The following is a 14,238-nucleotide window of genomic DNA, read 5'->3' as shown; positions in this document are numbered from 1 at the left end:
CGAAGTGTGGAGAATGAGAATTAAGGACACATCAACTCGATACTCCCTAGAACTGGTGGTAGTTATTGCTGCCTCTTCATGTTTACTATTGAAAACCATTTAAACTCTCTCTACCAAAGTTACAAGTCAAGAACCTTTAGTATGTCCTAGAAGTATAAAATAGAGGGAAAATAGTTTTCCCCCCACTCAAATCCATTTTAAAAAATTCCAAATTTCACTTCAAAAAGACTAGGTGCTGTTATTCACAGCATTCCTCTGAAGAGTTAGAGATCCTAGACCACTTATTTTTAATTTTTGTATTTGCAAATAATTTTTCAATAAAAAACACAGATATGCAACCGAGATTTTAACATGGCAAGTCATTTAAAGTTCACTCAAGAACCAAAATAACAGTACTCTAAATCAGTATTTCTCAACCCTCTTCTTTTTGTTTTTCTTCAACTTCTTCAAGGGACAGAACACATGACAGTGATATATTACACATTACAACAGTGATATAATGTTCGGAGGTGCAGGTGGGGTGACAAAGGGAAGGTATTTCCCACCTCAGCTACTTTCTTGTTGAGAATCAATCACAGTTACAAATTACAGGAGATATTTTAAATAATAATGTTGGGGAAAAGGTGAGACTAAAATTAAACACAAAATACAGATCACCTATCTTTTCTATCAGTTTTGTTTGCAACTAACGTAGCATGTAGGAATTAGATTGAGGTAAAAGTAGCAATCTCGGTTCTGATCCCAGGTGAGTCCCCTCATCAGTTAGATGACCTTAAGCAATTCACTTGGTCTTTGTGTTTTCTATCTGATAAAACAGAGATGGTAGTACTGGTCCTACCACTTCTCAGCATGCCTTGAGACTTAAAATTCATTTCTTTTTACAGACATTTATTGAGTGCCTACTGTGTGCTAGGCACTGCTCTGAGGTGCATAATGAATAAAACAAATTCCTTGCCTTGGTGCAGCTTACATTTCAATAGGGAAATATATGAGAAAAAGAAAGCAAGAAAAGACAGGTGCTATGGGTGGAGGTGGAGCTGGAGGGAGGGTGTTCTATTTTACATAAAGTGGTCAACGAAGGCCTCTCTGGCATTTTAATAGAGCCTTGAATAAAGTAAGTGAGTTGTCACAACATCCTTGGCAAAAGACACAGCGAGGGCATAGGCCTTGATGTTGGAGGGGCTTGGCATGTTTGAGGAACAGCAGTTGTGGCTGGAATAGAGTGAGCCAGTGGAATGACAATGAGGTCCAAAAGCTGGGGTTGGAGAGTGTAGATCACGTAAGGAAGGAGTCTGGCTCTCATACGAAGGGAGGTGGGAAGCCATTGGAGGCGTCTGAGCCCAAGAGGGATGTACTCTGACTTACGTTTTAACAGGATCACTCTGGCTACTGTGCAGAGAACAGAATAGATTACAAGGGGTCATGGGTGATAGAAGGCACACGAAGTAGGCTAGTTTAGACTAGGCTGACAGTGGTGCAAGTGGTATGTGGTCAGAGTGTAGGTGTATTTTGAAAGAAGAAGCAGGATTTCCTGAAGGATTGGATATGAAGTGTGAGAGAGAGGCGTGGAATAACATGAGTTTAGGCCAGAAGAAAAGGAACAGGGGAGTTACCAATACAAGTGAGCTTGCTTTAGAATTTAAAGAGCATTATATAAGGTGATATTAACTAGTTCATTTTGTACCAGAGGCCAAATATTTGCTAGATTAAAATCTCATTCCATTCCACCATGACATAAGGTATTTCATGATTTCCTCCAAATTTTAATTCTGCAAAACTCAATAGTCAAAGGTCAATTTACAATGGACGTTTTCAATCAGAAAAGGTTTTATTATTATAAGAAACAATGCCATCAGGTAAAAATGCAAAAAATTGTGCAATTATGGCAAAATGTTTAAAAATATCTACACATTTGCCCCCAAAGGACTACAGTACTTACTACATACCTGAGCACTGAACGTTGAATGCCATTTTAAACTGCTTCACATAGGGAATCTGATTCCTTGCAGATCACATCCACTTTTTCTCATGCACCAATGAAATCAGCTTGACACTTAAGCATCAACTTTGTAGGATAACAGAAAACAAAGATGGGAAAAAAAGAATACAATTTCTCCTTTCCTATAGCAAAGTTATACCAAGTCCAGTTTTCAATGTGTAAAAAATATATAGGAAAGTGCTACATATATTCTTCAAATGCAAAAATAAAGGTGAAGTGTGACTGCCATATGGTAGACATATATTCTAATTCTGTAGTACCCATTGTGCCTTTTACTTATATTCTCATCAAACTATGCAAATGTACCTTAAATATCTAAACATATACCCACACATATTACTAATCTTCGTTTTCTAGGACTTCTGAAATCATTTTAAAAGTGGCAAAATATCCCAGCTATATAAACAAATAGTTCTTCATACAAAATTCCATATATATTCTACTCCTGTAGCAAATTCTAAACCTTGGCTTTAACACACTATACTAGAGCACACCCTCAATATAAATTATTATAGCAAAAGGGTCAGCTGTTGTGCAGATCAACAGAATAAATCTACTGTAGAATTACCCACAGTATGTTGTACTCCTATATATCATACGGCACATGTAAATTGCTAACACAATGTCCTATGTCATGTTTTCAAGTAACACGTTTTTCTAAATAAATACAGAAGATTGTCAAAAAGCGGCAGGAAACTTAGATATTCAACAAAGCTTTCAAAAATAAATTACATGAACATCTCTTGCAAAAGTTAGTTATTTTTTTTCCTCCCCTCTGCAATGCAACACTGTAAAGATGCTTCAAAAAACTCACAGAAATAGCCCCCAAATAGCATGAAGATAAAGAAAACAGAAGATAAAGAACTGGGGAGAAAAAAATAGGTTATTGGTTAACAAAGTTATAAAGAGATTATAGACACACTATCAAGGCCAATAAGAAGAAACCACATATCTAGCTTCCCAAGACTAGATTTTAAAACGTTAATTCTATAAATGCTGTCCACTTTAAATTCTGCTTCAGAAACCATTCCCTACTTGTAGAGGTCTAGGACAAGCAGTTTGGAAAGTTTCTGAAAAACGAGGTATGTGATGTAAAGAGGCAATGCTTTAAATTTGTTTCACAGTATCACATTACAATTGGTGCAAGAGTTTTTAACACAAACCATGCCAGTTTGTTTTCTTTAAGAGAATCAAAATGTTCTAGTTGGGGACAGATTCCAGCCTATACTTATTCCTGTATCAATTATTCTAGGCATAGTAAAAAATAAGTTACTGATCCAAATATCTGCCCTAGGTATTACAAATGAGTTGCTTTGTCCTTCATGTTAATATTCCTAACTGACTGTTAGAAATTCATCAGTTAAATATGAAAAGTGATTTAGAATGCTATGGTTCTATTCACTCACTCTTTTCCTTCTCAATCACCTTCAGCTAGAACAAAGTTTTCAATGTAAAACTATTCATCATTGTTTAAGTGCAAAAATGAAAAAAAATGAGGTTTCAATTGTCATATGTAACTTAAAAGCCATTAAATTAGACCACTGCAGGAGTTTTACGTTTCTGGAAAATAGTAAGTGTACAACTTCACATTATGCTCTGTGCAGAAGAGAAATAAGTTACCTTTCATTGTACCGATAATGACTGGACAGCTAGAGGATGGAAAAGGAGGTCAGGCAACAAAATGGCCCATGTTAGTGCAAACTGAATATAATGTTCTCATTATTCTAAGATTGAGTCCAGTTAGACCAGTAAGCGGCCATATCTTGCTATCCCATAAGTAGAGAATCTTGTGAAATCACAAGAGTTCAACAGGTAAAGTTATATGGCTGCAAAACTAACATACCAATTTAAAAGGAAAGCATAGGCTCAGACATTTTAAATCTATCTAGCTAAACACACGAATTAACTTAAACTAGCACCAGCCACCTGCGAATGTGAGGCCTTCTCGGAATTTTTAAAAATGAGACAGTGTTAGCACTTGAAAAACTTATCAACAGAAAACTGCTACTCTAAAACTTTAGCTTAACTTAAAGTTACATGGGAATTATGAAACAATCAGACCAAAAGCTCTTTCTGGGACTGATTTGTTTTTCTTTCCATCTACTCTAATAACAGAACACATTTAAATCTCAGTACATTTGAAAATGGTACACCAATATATATATATGAAGAATGAGGATCTAAGTTAGTACTTCTTGTGTTGACGAGGTCACAGCTAAAGTCCTAGTGATATTGCCTCAGATTTTTACCCGTATTTAAAATAAAAAGTCACATCAAACTAGTTGGGATATCTCTAACCAATAATACCCTAACTGCTCTTACGAGAGTGCATAGTTGTCAATTCATCTGGTATCTCAGAGACTATTTATCACAAAATTCTAGAATGATATGATTACTTTTATACCAGAAAAAAATAATGCTGATAATTGCACTTTGTTACCTTTTGCTTAATGAAATGAAAACATTATAAGGATGAAAAGAAATCCCTCCCTACATTGTAATCTTTAAGAGCGCCCATTTCCATGTAGAGTGTAAACTCTCTCAGCTTTCTTCAATACTGACAGCACTTCTTATATCATTGTAAGACTATGTTTCCTCAAGTAGGAAATGCCAGTGAGCTCACTAAGGCCTGCTACTCATTAAAGTACTTTCTGAAGACACTGAGGATAGAGTTTAGCAACAGCACATTCAAAATGCCGGCCAAGGTCCCAGAGCCGATCCGGGGTCTCATACACTTTCATCCATTGGTCAGTGATGTCATCATATTGGTAAAGGGAATTTTTTCTGCTGGTTCTGAAGACATGTTCTTCAACAGTCACTTGAGTAGCTCGAACAAATAAATGGAGTTTATTCTGGAAAAGTACCAGTTTAAGATATGGATTTATGGACTCATCACAGGGGAAGTCCTTCTTACGAGTCCATTTATTTAGCTCAATGTCATAGGCTTCTACAGTAAACATACGTTGATGATTTCCACAGGTTCCAGCTATGTAGTAAATAGAGTCCTTGTATACAGCTGCTAAGCCCTGGATTCTAGGCACAGTCATGGGAGTTAAAAAACCCCAGTAGTCTTTTTGAGGCTCATAGAAGAGGAAAAATTCTCCTAAAAAGAGAAAAGAAAACAAGAATATGTACATTGTCATGTCTCTTTTTGGTTTTAAGGTTGAAGACTAAAGAGCATAATTTTACAAATATTTTTTTTCTAAAATATTTCCTTTCTAATCTCCAGAGATACACTAAATATGAGATTACAAAATAACCTAAAAGTTCTTCATTCCATGGTACAACATAACACCTAATATTATAGTCAATCTGAATTGAGGTGATCGTATTGGGGAGGTATGATGAGTTACTTTGGCTTGACGGCAGAATAATAGTTAAGAGCTGGCTTCCATTTATTCTATCCAATTGTATATTTCAGAAAATTTATTTTAAGCCAGCTCTAAAAGAGCATTATTACTAATGCTTAACCAGTAAGATAAAAATATATATCTAGCTTCATCATAAATAAGCCATTATAAATTTGTGTGCTGATTATTTAATTAGAAGACAGTACATGGAATTGCTCAGATTTTTATCTATGGGCCACTAAGGTGTTTTATCTTAAGTGTTGCTATAATGCAAAGACAAATATTCAAGAAGAGAAAACATGGCTTCAATAAGATAGAAAAGACATATGTGGTTCATAGACTTGACTTTGAGTCACTTTCAATTCTATTTTGACAATAAAAGGGTATGCTGAGTCAGACTGCCAATGTAAAAATGTCTGAAAGAATTAAACTAGTGAAGATTTACAAGTTTTGCTAATTATAACATTTGTATAAAATCCTTGTAATAAAAATCTGAACCCTTTATGAATAGATTAAATGATACTCCAAAAGCCACAGACAGTACAACATAAGCTTCCAACTACTCATGTCAAGTTTATTTATATAAAGAGGCTTTGTTTAGATTAGAAATACCTGCTTCTAAATTGAGCTTCCCCTTGAAAACTGTTTTGAACTAGGTTTACTCTTATCTACAAATTTAACTGCCTATTTAATAATAGTGACGCTTTAATTTCAATTTTCCTTAAAATACCTTTTGCTTGCACATCATTGACTAACTTGTAACAGGATTCTTAATAAAAAAGATAAGAATTAAAACTTTCTGAAGTGTACTACCTCTCTACAAATTTCTTATAGAAAGGAAAGATGACACACAAAAAGTTGATTTTTAAAATCTAAAATCCTCTTTAAATTTAAAACCAATTAAGAAAACCCTCTTCAGATCCCTCTTATATAAATCTCAGATTAAACAATGTTCATTCCAACTCCGAATTTCTATTAATTCATTGTTACTTTGCTTTAGTATTTACAATAATACACAACCTTTACCTTCCAACTGGGAGTCTTATAATTAATTCCATCTCTATTAACTAACTGCTTAGCCAATAAGACCAAAATATAGAGAGAGAGCTTCATCGTATTGGATGATATAACCTATCCAACCATACTCAATAGATTAAACATCCATTCTTATATTCCATTTTTCACCAAGACCAACAAACCCCAACAAAGCCTGTGCTTCTACTTAACTAAAAGAAGGCACTAGAGAGTACTACTCCTTCTGGAGAATTAACTTTATATTGAACTTCAAACAAATGGATTCAGGCATTTCTAGGAGATTTCAAGTCAAATAACAGATTAGAGCAAAAAACATAATTAAAAAATATATAATTGGATAAGAGCTAAAAAATCACATGTAATTACACAGAAGTTGCCCCTTTTACCTTGTTTTCTTGAAGAAGTGTGAGGAAACATTTCTATATAAACAATTAAGAAACAGTAGAGGAATAACAATGTTGGTATTATCAACATTGCATATAACATTCAAGCAACTAAAATGCGTAAAAAACCAAACACAAGGAAAACATTAGTTATCACAAATCAGAACTTTGGATCAAATGTCTTATTTATTCTCACCCAGTCACTGTTTCTACTTCTACTGTATCATCTTTGCCAGAGTTCTGGTCTTCAATAGTTTAAAAAAAAAAAAAACTAAGTATATTAGATAGTCCCTCGTCCCTCTTATAATGATAAAAGTAAAAAAAAAAAAAAAAAAAAAAAAGTGACGTCTCAAAGTTTTTCATTGACAACAATGTATTGTGGAAGGCAACATAAACTGCAGTGAAATTAAAATCTGAAGACTGTAATTTCAAACTCTTTGTAATTAAGTTTTCTAACCTTTGCAATCATAAAGCTTATACAAAATTCTTTGGTAACTGAATAGTATAACTTCAGTTGATGCTCTGTTCTTTTTTCTCTTTTAAACTGATTCCCAAAGTTCCATAAGAAAAGTACTTGCTACAACATGTCTTGATTATATATTATTGAAGAGCAAAAAAGTTATGTATCAAACTTGCTTTCTTGTTTAAAGTCTTAAAAACAGCTCTGAAATAGTTTTCCCAAAATGCTAAACTCTTATTTATTAAAGAACGTTTTCAAAAATACTTATTCCACATGATGTCAAAACACAATAAGAAGATAAAAAACTTACAGGATCATTTTAGTAACTTAAAAATATCTGCCTTTTTTGATTCAAAATTTATTTTCTTTATAGGTTCTTTAAAGAACAGGTTGTTCCAACAAATAGTTTATGATAAGAAAGCCAGAGGTATTCCTCAGTCAACAGGAACAAACACCTGTTTTAGTATAAGTAAGAAAACCACAATTTGACCTGTTACCCTTTCATGAAGAACTAAATCACTCAGGCACCTACCCTGTAAAACATAGATCTTCTCTTTGTACTCCACAGCATTATGAAACTCCATTGCAACAGGCATTGCGCAAACAGTTGTCCAATGATTTTCTCTGCTGTCGTAGCACTCCACAGATTTTAGTGAGTTTCTCCCATCGCCTTCATAAACACGACCTCCAATTGCATACATCTTACCACAGCAATACACCAGTTTGCAGCCTATTCTGGCTCGAAGCAAGGATGGTTTGGATAGCCACCTATTGGTGGAATGGTCATACATCCAGAAATCATTTTCTGCCTTATGGTCAATGGATACCTCACTGCTGCTTGGCCTGTACCCTCCGGCAATGTAAATGTCATTATCTGGTGACACAAGAATCCCCACTTCTCTTAGGTCATTTGGTGGTTTGCATAGTTTAAACACTCTTCCTGTGACTATATCTAGACAAGGCACTGTTTGCTTCTTTCCTGAGTGTTTGTGGGCAGCGTCAAAACATATGATCATTTCAGACGCAGTCATTCCAAGTCTCTGTGTACAGCCATTGGTATTGGATGGTCCCTTTTCTACATAGCTTTTGGCTATAGCCTGTGCAAATTGAGGTGGAATTTTCTCTATAAAAGTATCTTCCATCAGAGGAAAACGTATGCATTTGGCAAAAATTTCTGGAAGGTGCACTTCTCTTTCATTCTGTTCATGTTCAAACCATCTTACAATGCTTTCGTAAACATGCTCTTCTCGGTCTACGTTTAAATCATCACTGTCAAGTATACTTATCAGTTGGTCTTTTGTCAACTGGAGAAATTCTTGTTCTTTGGTGACACATAGAAACTTTTTACGGATGTATTCTTTTGATCGATCTCCGAGTTCTTGATGACCATAATGATCAGCAAAGATGAAGACCCCAATAGAATTTTGTGGGTCCAAATGACTGATCATATACTTAGCACATTGGTCTTGAATGGAAGGAATCTGGAAGATGCTAGCTGCAGTGAACAAGGCTTGAACATTGGCCTCTGTCAGAACAACTTTGGAGGTGTAGGCATAGTTTAACACTAAATCCATCGATTCAGCTTCAACACCAACTATTCGAACTTCTTTTTGAGTACTTTCTGTAAGGCCGCTAGTGAACATAGATCTAGGAAGGAAAGAGTGGTTACTATGATATGTGTGCTACAAATAAAAACTATTGTGGGGAATTTTTCAAAACATAAAGTTGCCACAAAGATAACCTTCTGAAAATGGAAAATATTTCCTAATGTGTTTCTTGAAATTCTGAATGCAAATAAAAGTTGATCATCTAGCAGAAGGATTTACTCTGGCTAATCTCAAAAACCCTATTTTCAGGACCAGTCCACGTTGTGCCAACTCTGAGAAAAGGAGAGTATACCTAATTAAAGCACACCAAAAGTGCCATGGAATATTCCAGGACACCTTATTTTCCTTGGAGCCCCTATATGCTTCTGGTCAAATTGCCTTAGGGACTTGAGATCTTAAATTGCCAGGCTAGTCAGAAAGTTGAAGAGTACCTAGAGGGTGTTAATGTGATACATTAGCATGCAGAGACTGTCTAATAAAACTTTTCAGGTCCCAGTGGAAATTTACAAGGCAACTTGTGCCCCAAATATATCTTTAAAAACTTCATCTTAGAAAAAACAAGATGGTCTTCAGAAGTTCATATTCTCTCCCTACTCCTTTTTAAAGCTATTATCTTTTGAGTGCTTTCTTAATCATTATAAGGAAGATAAAGAATATCACTTCACTTATCCTTGGACATTTTGAAAACCTTTGCTTAAAGAAATAAACTTAATTTTCTGAAAGTTACCATATTTTACGTAGTTATATCTGTATATAAATAAAGATTATGGTAGGGTTAATATAATGCCTACTTCTAAGGAGAGCTTAAGAATTAACTGATTCTTTGGAGATAATGGTTTGGTTTTTTTTTTCCTCCCCAAAGCCCCAGTACATGGTCGTATATCCTAGTTCTAAGTCATTCTACTTCTTCTGTGTGAGCCACGGCCACAGCATGGCAACAGACAGATGGGTGGTATACTTAACGCAACTGGGAAGCCAACCCGAGTCACCAAAGGGGTGAGTGCCGAACTTTAACCACTAGGCTATCAGGGCTGGCCTGAGATAATGGTTTTTTAAATCCCAAACTTGCCTTTGAGACCGAGTTTTTTTTGTTTTTAGAATTAAAATATGCATTTATGGGACTTTCTTGGCCAAAACATCAAGTAGCCAAAAGCCTGGCTCTTTATTTAAGTATTAGTCATTGACAAACATCATTTGCCTTTCTTTTCCCTTCTATAAGGTTTCTTTCTAGGCTGTTCTTAAAATTAAATATAAAAATCAAATCTAAAGCTCTTTTAAAAGCCTTTTGAGAAAAGGGCTGTGTGCCCTAGGATACTTAATAGCTATCTGTTGAAGAAATTGACCTAACATTGGTGATACAGTTGATTATTCACGTCCAGACCCTTCCCATTTTAAGTGCTGTGTTATGAAAAATATCCTTAAATAGAAAGATTTCCAGTCATTTTTGAAGTCTCCATCAAATACATGAAATTAATTTAAAAATGCAATATGAGAAATATTGGAGGTATACAAAGACACAATAAGTCAGCTTGCTGCCTGGGTTAACCATCTTTGAACCCTATTTTCACTTCTACAATGTAAATTTTAAGTTTAATATCACATAGGCTTTTTTTTTTGCTGAGGAGGATTTGCCCTGAGGAGACAATCCTCTCCTTTTTTTGTTTGACGAAGATTAGCCCTGAGCTAACATCTGTGCCAGTCTTCCTCTATTTTGTATGTGTGTTGCTGCCGCGGCATGGCTGACAAGTGGTGTAGGTCCACACCTGGGATCCGAACCCACTAACCCAGGCTGCCGAAGCAGAGCGCGCACCTAAGTTAACCACTGTGCCGTGAGGCCGGCCCCTCACATAGGCTTTTTTCAATGACTGAAAACTAGATGTTCCAATGTATAAGCTAGTTTTCAATTCAGGTTCTGAAAAACTCAGCTGTACAGCTACCAATTAAAAAGAAAAATAAAGCCCTTCATGAGGCAAAGATTAACTCCCAAAGGAGACCATTACCACATGGGAACTCCTACTGACTTGACTGGGCTGGTCTCACACACCGGAGCAGTGTGACACTTGATGAGTTCTCCTCTGTTCTAATAGGTTCTTTATGTAAACTCTATATAAAATGGAAGCACTCCCTCACACAAAATTCTGAGCAGCAAAAAATTTCTAATAATCATGCAAATTTTAATTCTGACAAGTCACTGGGATCATGAAACAGCCATGCCAGATTTAAAGCTATTCTAATTCTTCCACCAGTGATGCAAGACTTAGAAGCTATTAAGTGTGACTTTCTAGATCTCACATAAGGAGCAGCACCGGTGCCAAGAAACTTCTGTACAAAAACCTCTAGCAGGAGATAAGAACCTAATCATTAAGCTTTCTAGCCAAATATCTTCATTTGAATTCACATATCTTATGCTTAGAAAGTTTTCCAAGCATTTCCTAAACTTCTTGGAAATTAAGAAAATCTATTGTAGCATATTTCTTTTAAAGTGATTTGTCTAGGTCTTCAAAACTAATTTTAATTAAGTATGATATTTAAATAATATAAGCCAGAGTATAAAATTTCGGTAAGATATAGACATTTTCACTTTGAAGTTTCAATGTTTTGTTCTGTTTTTTTTACTATTCAAATCTAGTATACAATAAAAACCTCTGAAAGGCGACTTTAAAGAGGACCCACTCTTGTTCTTAAAAGTTATGTAGTGACTAAGATGCCTGGCTCTGGAATCGAATCTGGCCTCTGCCACTTACTAGTTAGATAGATGATTTAGGCAGGTCACTTAATCTTCCTGAGCCTCAGCTTTTTCACATGTAAAATGGGAATAACAACTGTGCAGAGACAGGACTGTGAAGGTTATATAAAGCAATATACTTAGCCCAGAGCTTGATAAATAGTAATTGTGACATATATTGAAATGCATAAATGACCTAACCACATCTAACAGATGCTCTGGATAAGTGAATCTCACGAGCAGCTTCCATTACCAGGCCAAACTTCATACCTTCTGTGAACATGAGTTTCTTCTTTTTTATTTCCAGCTCACTGCCTCATGACGGTTAATACTTAATAGTCCAGTGACCTACCCTAGGCAAGTCTAAATGGTTACATCACAAGCATCAAACTGAAGTGACTATATTTAACCCAGTATTCTGAGAAAGAGGAACCAGAAACTACTGTCTGGAACACTACAGTGCTATATGCCCTATAAAGGTAAACACCTTCAAAAGGAAAAAGCACAGAGTTTGATTGAGAAAATTATTTCACTGTCATTCACTGTCACCATTTTTGAATACTGAAAGGCTTAAAAAAGTGAGCATTTGAAACAAAAGGAGAAGTTAAATTCAAGCAGGAAACTGCCTTTATCACTGATCTTTTCTTAGAGTATGAAATTATTCTTTAGACCCAAGTTTTGAATTTTTACTTTTCAGTTGTATGATACACAAAGATGAATATAAATGAAAATGAAAACTTAGCTTAAAAATACTTCTGGATATCTTGGAAATAATCACTAGTCTAAGGCCTAAGGCACATAGAAACTATATTTCATTTATTTTTATTTTATTGCTTTTACCCTGCTGGCATTAACACAATCTATCCAATGGTAATGTGTTTTTAAAAGAACAGGCTATTATGTTTTAAACCCTAAAAGAGTTACATGCACTAAAGAAATACACATCATGGATAAATTTTTGGAACAAATTCTAAATCAGCACTGTCCAATAAAACTTTCAGTGATGGAAATGCTCTATATCTGGGCTGTACAATGTGGCAGCCACTACCTACATGTGGCTACTGAGCACTTAAAATGTGGTTAGTATGCATGAGGAACTGAATTTTTAATTTTACTTAATTTTAAGTAATTGAAGTTTAAATAGCCACATGTGGCTAGTGGCTGCTATACTGGGCAGCACAATTCTAGATTTTCTGGTTATTTACCTGAAATTAACGAACAAAAACATATTCACTAACTTAAAAACCAACCACCTGAATTCTGGAAGAATCCATTAGGTCAAAAACAAGGGCTTAACAGAATAGGGCCTATTATCTATTTTCAGGAAACAGACTCATTGGTTTCATTTCATTGTCGCATCTCAATAACATAATCAAGTGGGCAATATTGAGGGAGAAAGGGAACTCAGTGCAAATATCGATAGAAGTTTCTACCATTATCATACCTGAAGTAAGGGCTGATTGCAGCAAGAACGTTTCTATGACAGGAAAATGTTTTCCCGTGATCCACTTCCACTACAATGTCTGTCAACTGTCCTTCATCGTACATTATTTTGAGTTGCTTAAGAATACTGCAAGCATGGAAGGGGTCCATGGCATCGTTGGCTGTGTCTGAAGATGGAATCCCATTCGGTGTTGGGGAAGACTTACTTAAATCTAGGAGGAGAAAAATCGTACAACCACAAGAAGTTCGGAGCCAGTTACGGCGTCGCGGATTTGTTTGTTTGGCTTGTTTTTTTCCCCTTACAAAAATACATGTATGTATACATACACCACCAAATGGGACCGCGAGGTAGGATCTGGGAGAGAGCGAGCTGCGATGCAAGTTCAAACACCAGCGTGCTGCTCCTCCGGGAGCCCGGCGAGCCCGATGCCGCGCTCGCGGAGGGACCATGCGAGCAGAACAGGCGAGGTGTCTGCGGCGACTCCGCCGAGAGCCGGAATGTCACAGCCGACAACGGAGGCAGGAGCCTCACGAGGGAGGCTCAATGGACGGCGGCCGCCAGTGTCCCCTCAACCTCCTCCCGAAAGGGTCGGAGCGGCGGCGGGTACCCGGCCTCCCCATCCCTGTTCGGCCGGACTGCCCACCGCCCTCCACTCCATCCATCCTCTTTCCCCTCATCCTTCTCCACTTCTCCATCCTTGTCTCCAACTGCTCATCGCCACCTCCTCAACTCGCAGCATGAGCCTGGCCCCCGGCCCACCTCCCCCGCAACACACCTCCCTAGCCACCACGCGACCCACCTGCCGACGCGGCCATTTCTCGACGGGGCCCCGGCTCCAGCTATTTAAAGAGGAAATGTCATTTCGCTTCTCTCTCTCCCGGGTTCCGGCTCTTCTAAGCTTCCCCTAGCCAATGGGGTGGCCCATCCATCCGGCTCCGCCCCTAGCCTCCGAATTCCGGGCGCCGATTGGCCATGAGGTGCGCACAGGTGCATCGGGAAATGTAGTTTTATTGCCCCCGCTCCCGCGTGGTCCGGGTCGGGCGGAGGCTCAAGCCAGGGATTCCTATTGGCTGGTTCTGGCGGAGGTGGGGAGCAGGGAGCCGGCCAGCCTGTGTCCGTGGGGCGCGCAGTGCCTGCCGGGAGAGGTAGTCTTCTGGCTGAGCAGAGCTGTCATTCTGAGGGGCTGGGGTAGAGAAAGCTCTTGAAGTGCAAATTTCCCCCATTTTAGGTCTCTC

The 14,238-nt window shown here is 37.2% G+C and overlaps 1 protein-coding gene across 1 annotated transcript; it reads right to left on the bottom strand.

Annotated features, from left to right (window-relative positions):
- Positions 1 to 1,329: 1,329 nt before the first annotated feature.
- Positions 1,330 to 13,861, bottom strand: KBTBD8 (kelch repeat and BTB domain containing 8). The gene is made up of 4 exons (XM_058562627.1): positions 13,803 to 13,861; positions 13,004 to 13,214; positions 7,760 to 8,874; positions 1,330 to 5,102 (listed from the first exon to the last, which is right to left on the bottom strand). The coding sequence occupies exons 1-4, from the start codon at positions 13,816 to 13,818 to the stop codon at positions 4,639 to 4,641; spliced, it is 1,806 nt and encodes a 601-aa protein (XP_058418610.1). The 5' UTR covers positions 13,819 to 13,861; the 3' UTR covers positions 1,330 to 4,638.
- Positions 13,862 to 14,238: the final 377 nt, after the last annotated feature.

Source organism: Diceros bicornis, chromosome 2 (genome assembly GCF_020826845.1).
Source record: "Diceros bicornis minor isolate mBicDic1 chromosome 2, mDicBic1.mat.cur, whole genome shotgun sequence".
NCBI classification, from domain to species: domain Eukaryota; kingdom Metazoa; phylum Chordata; class Mammalia; order Perissodactyla; family Rhinocerotidae; genus Diceros; species Diceros bicornis.
This window is presented reverse-complemented; position numbering and strand designations above follow the sequence as displayed.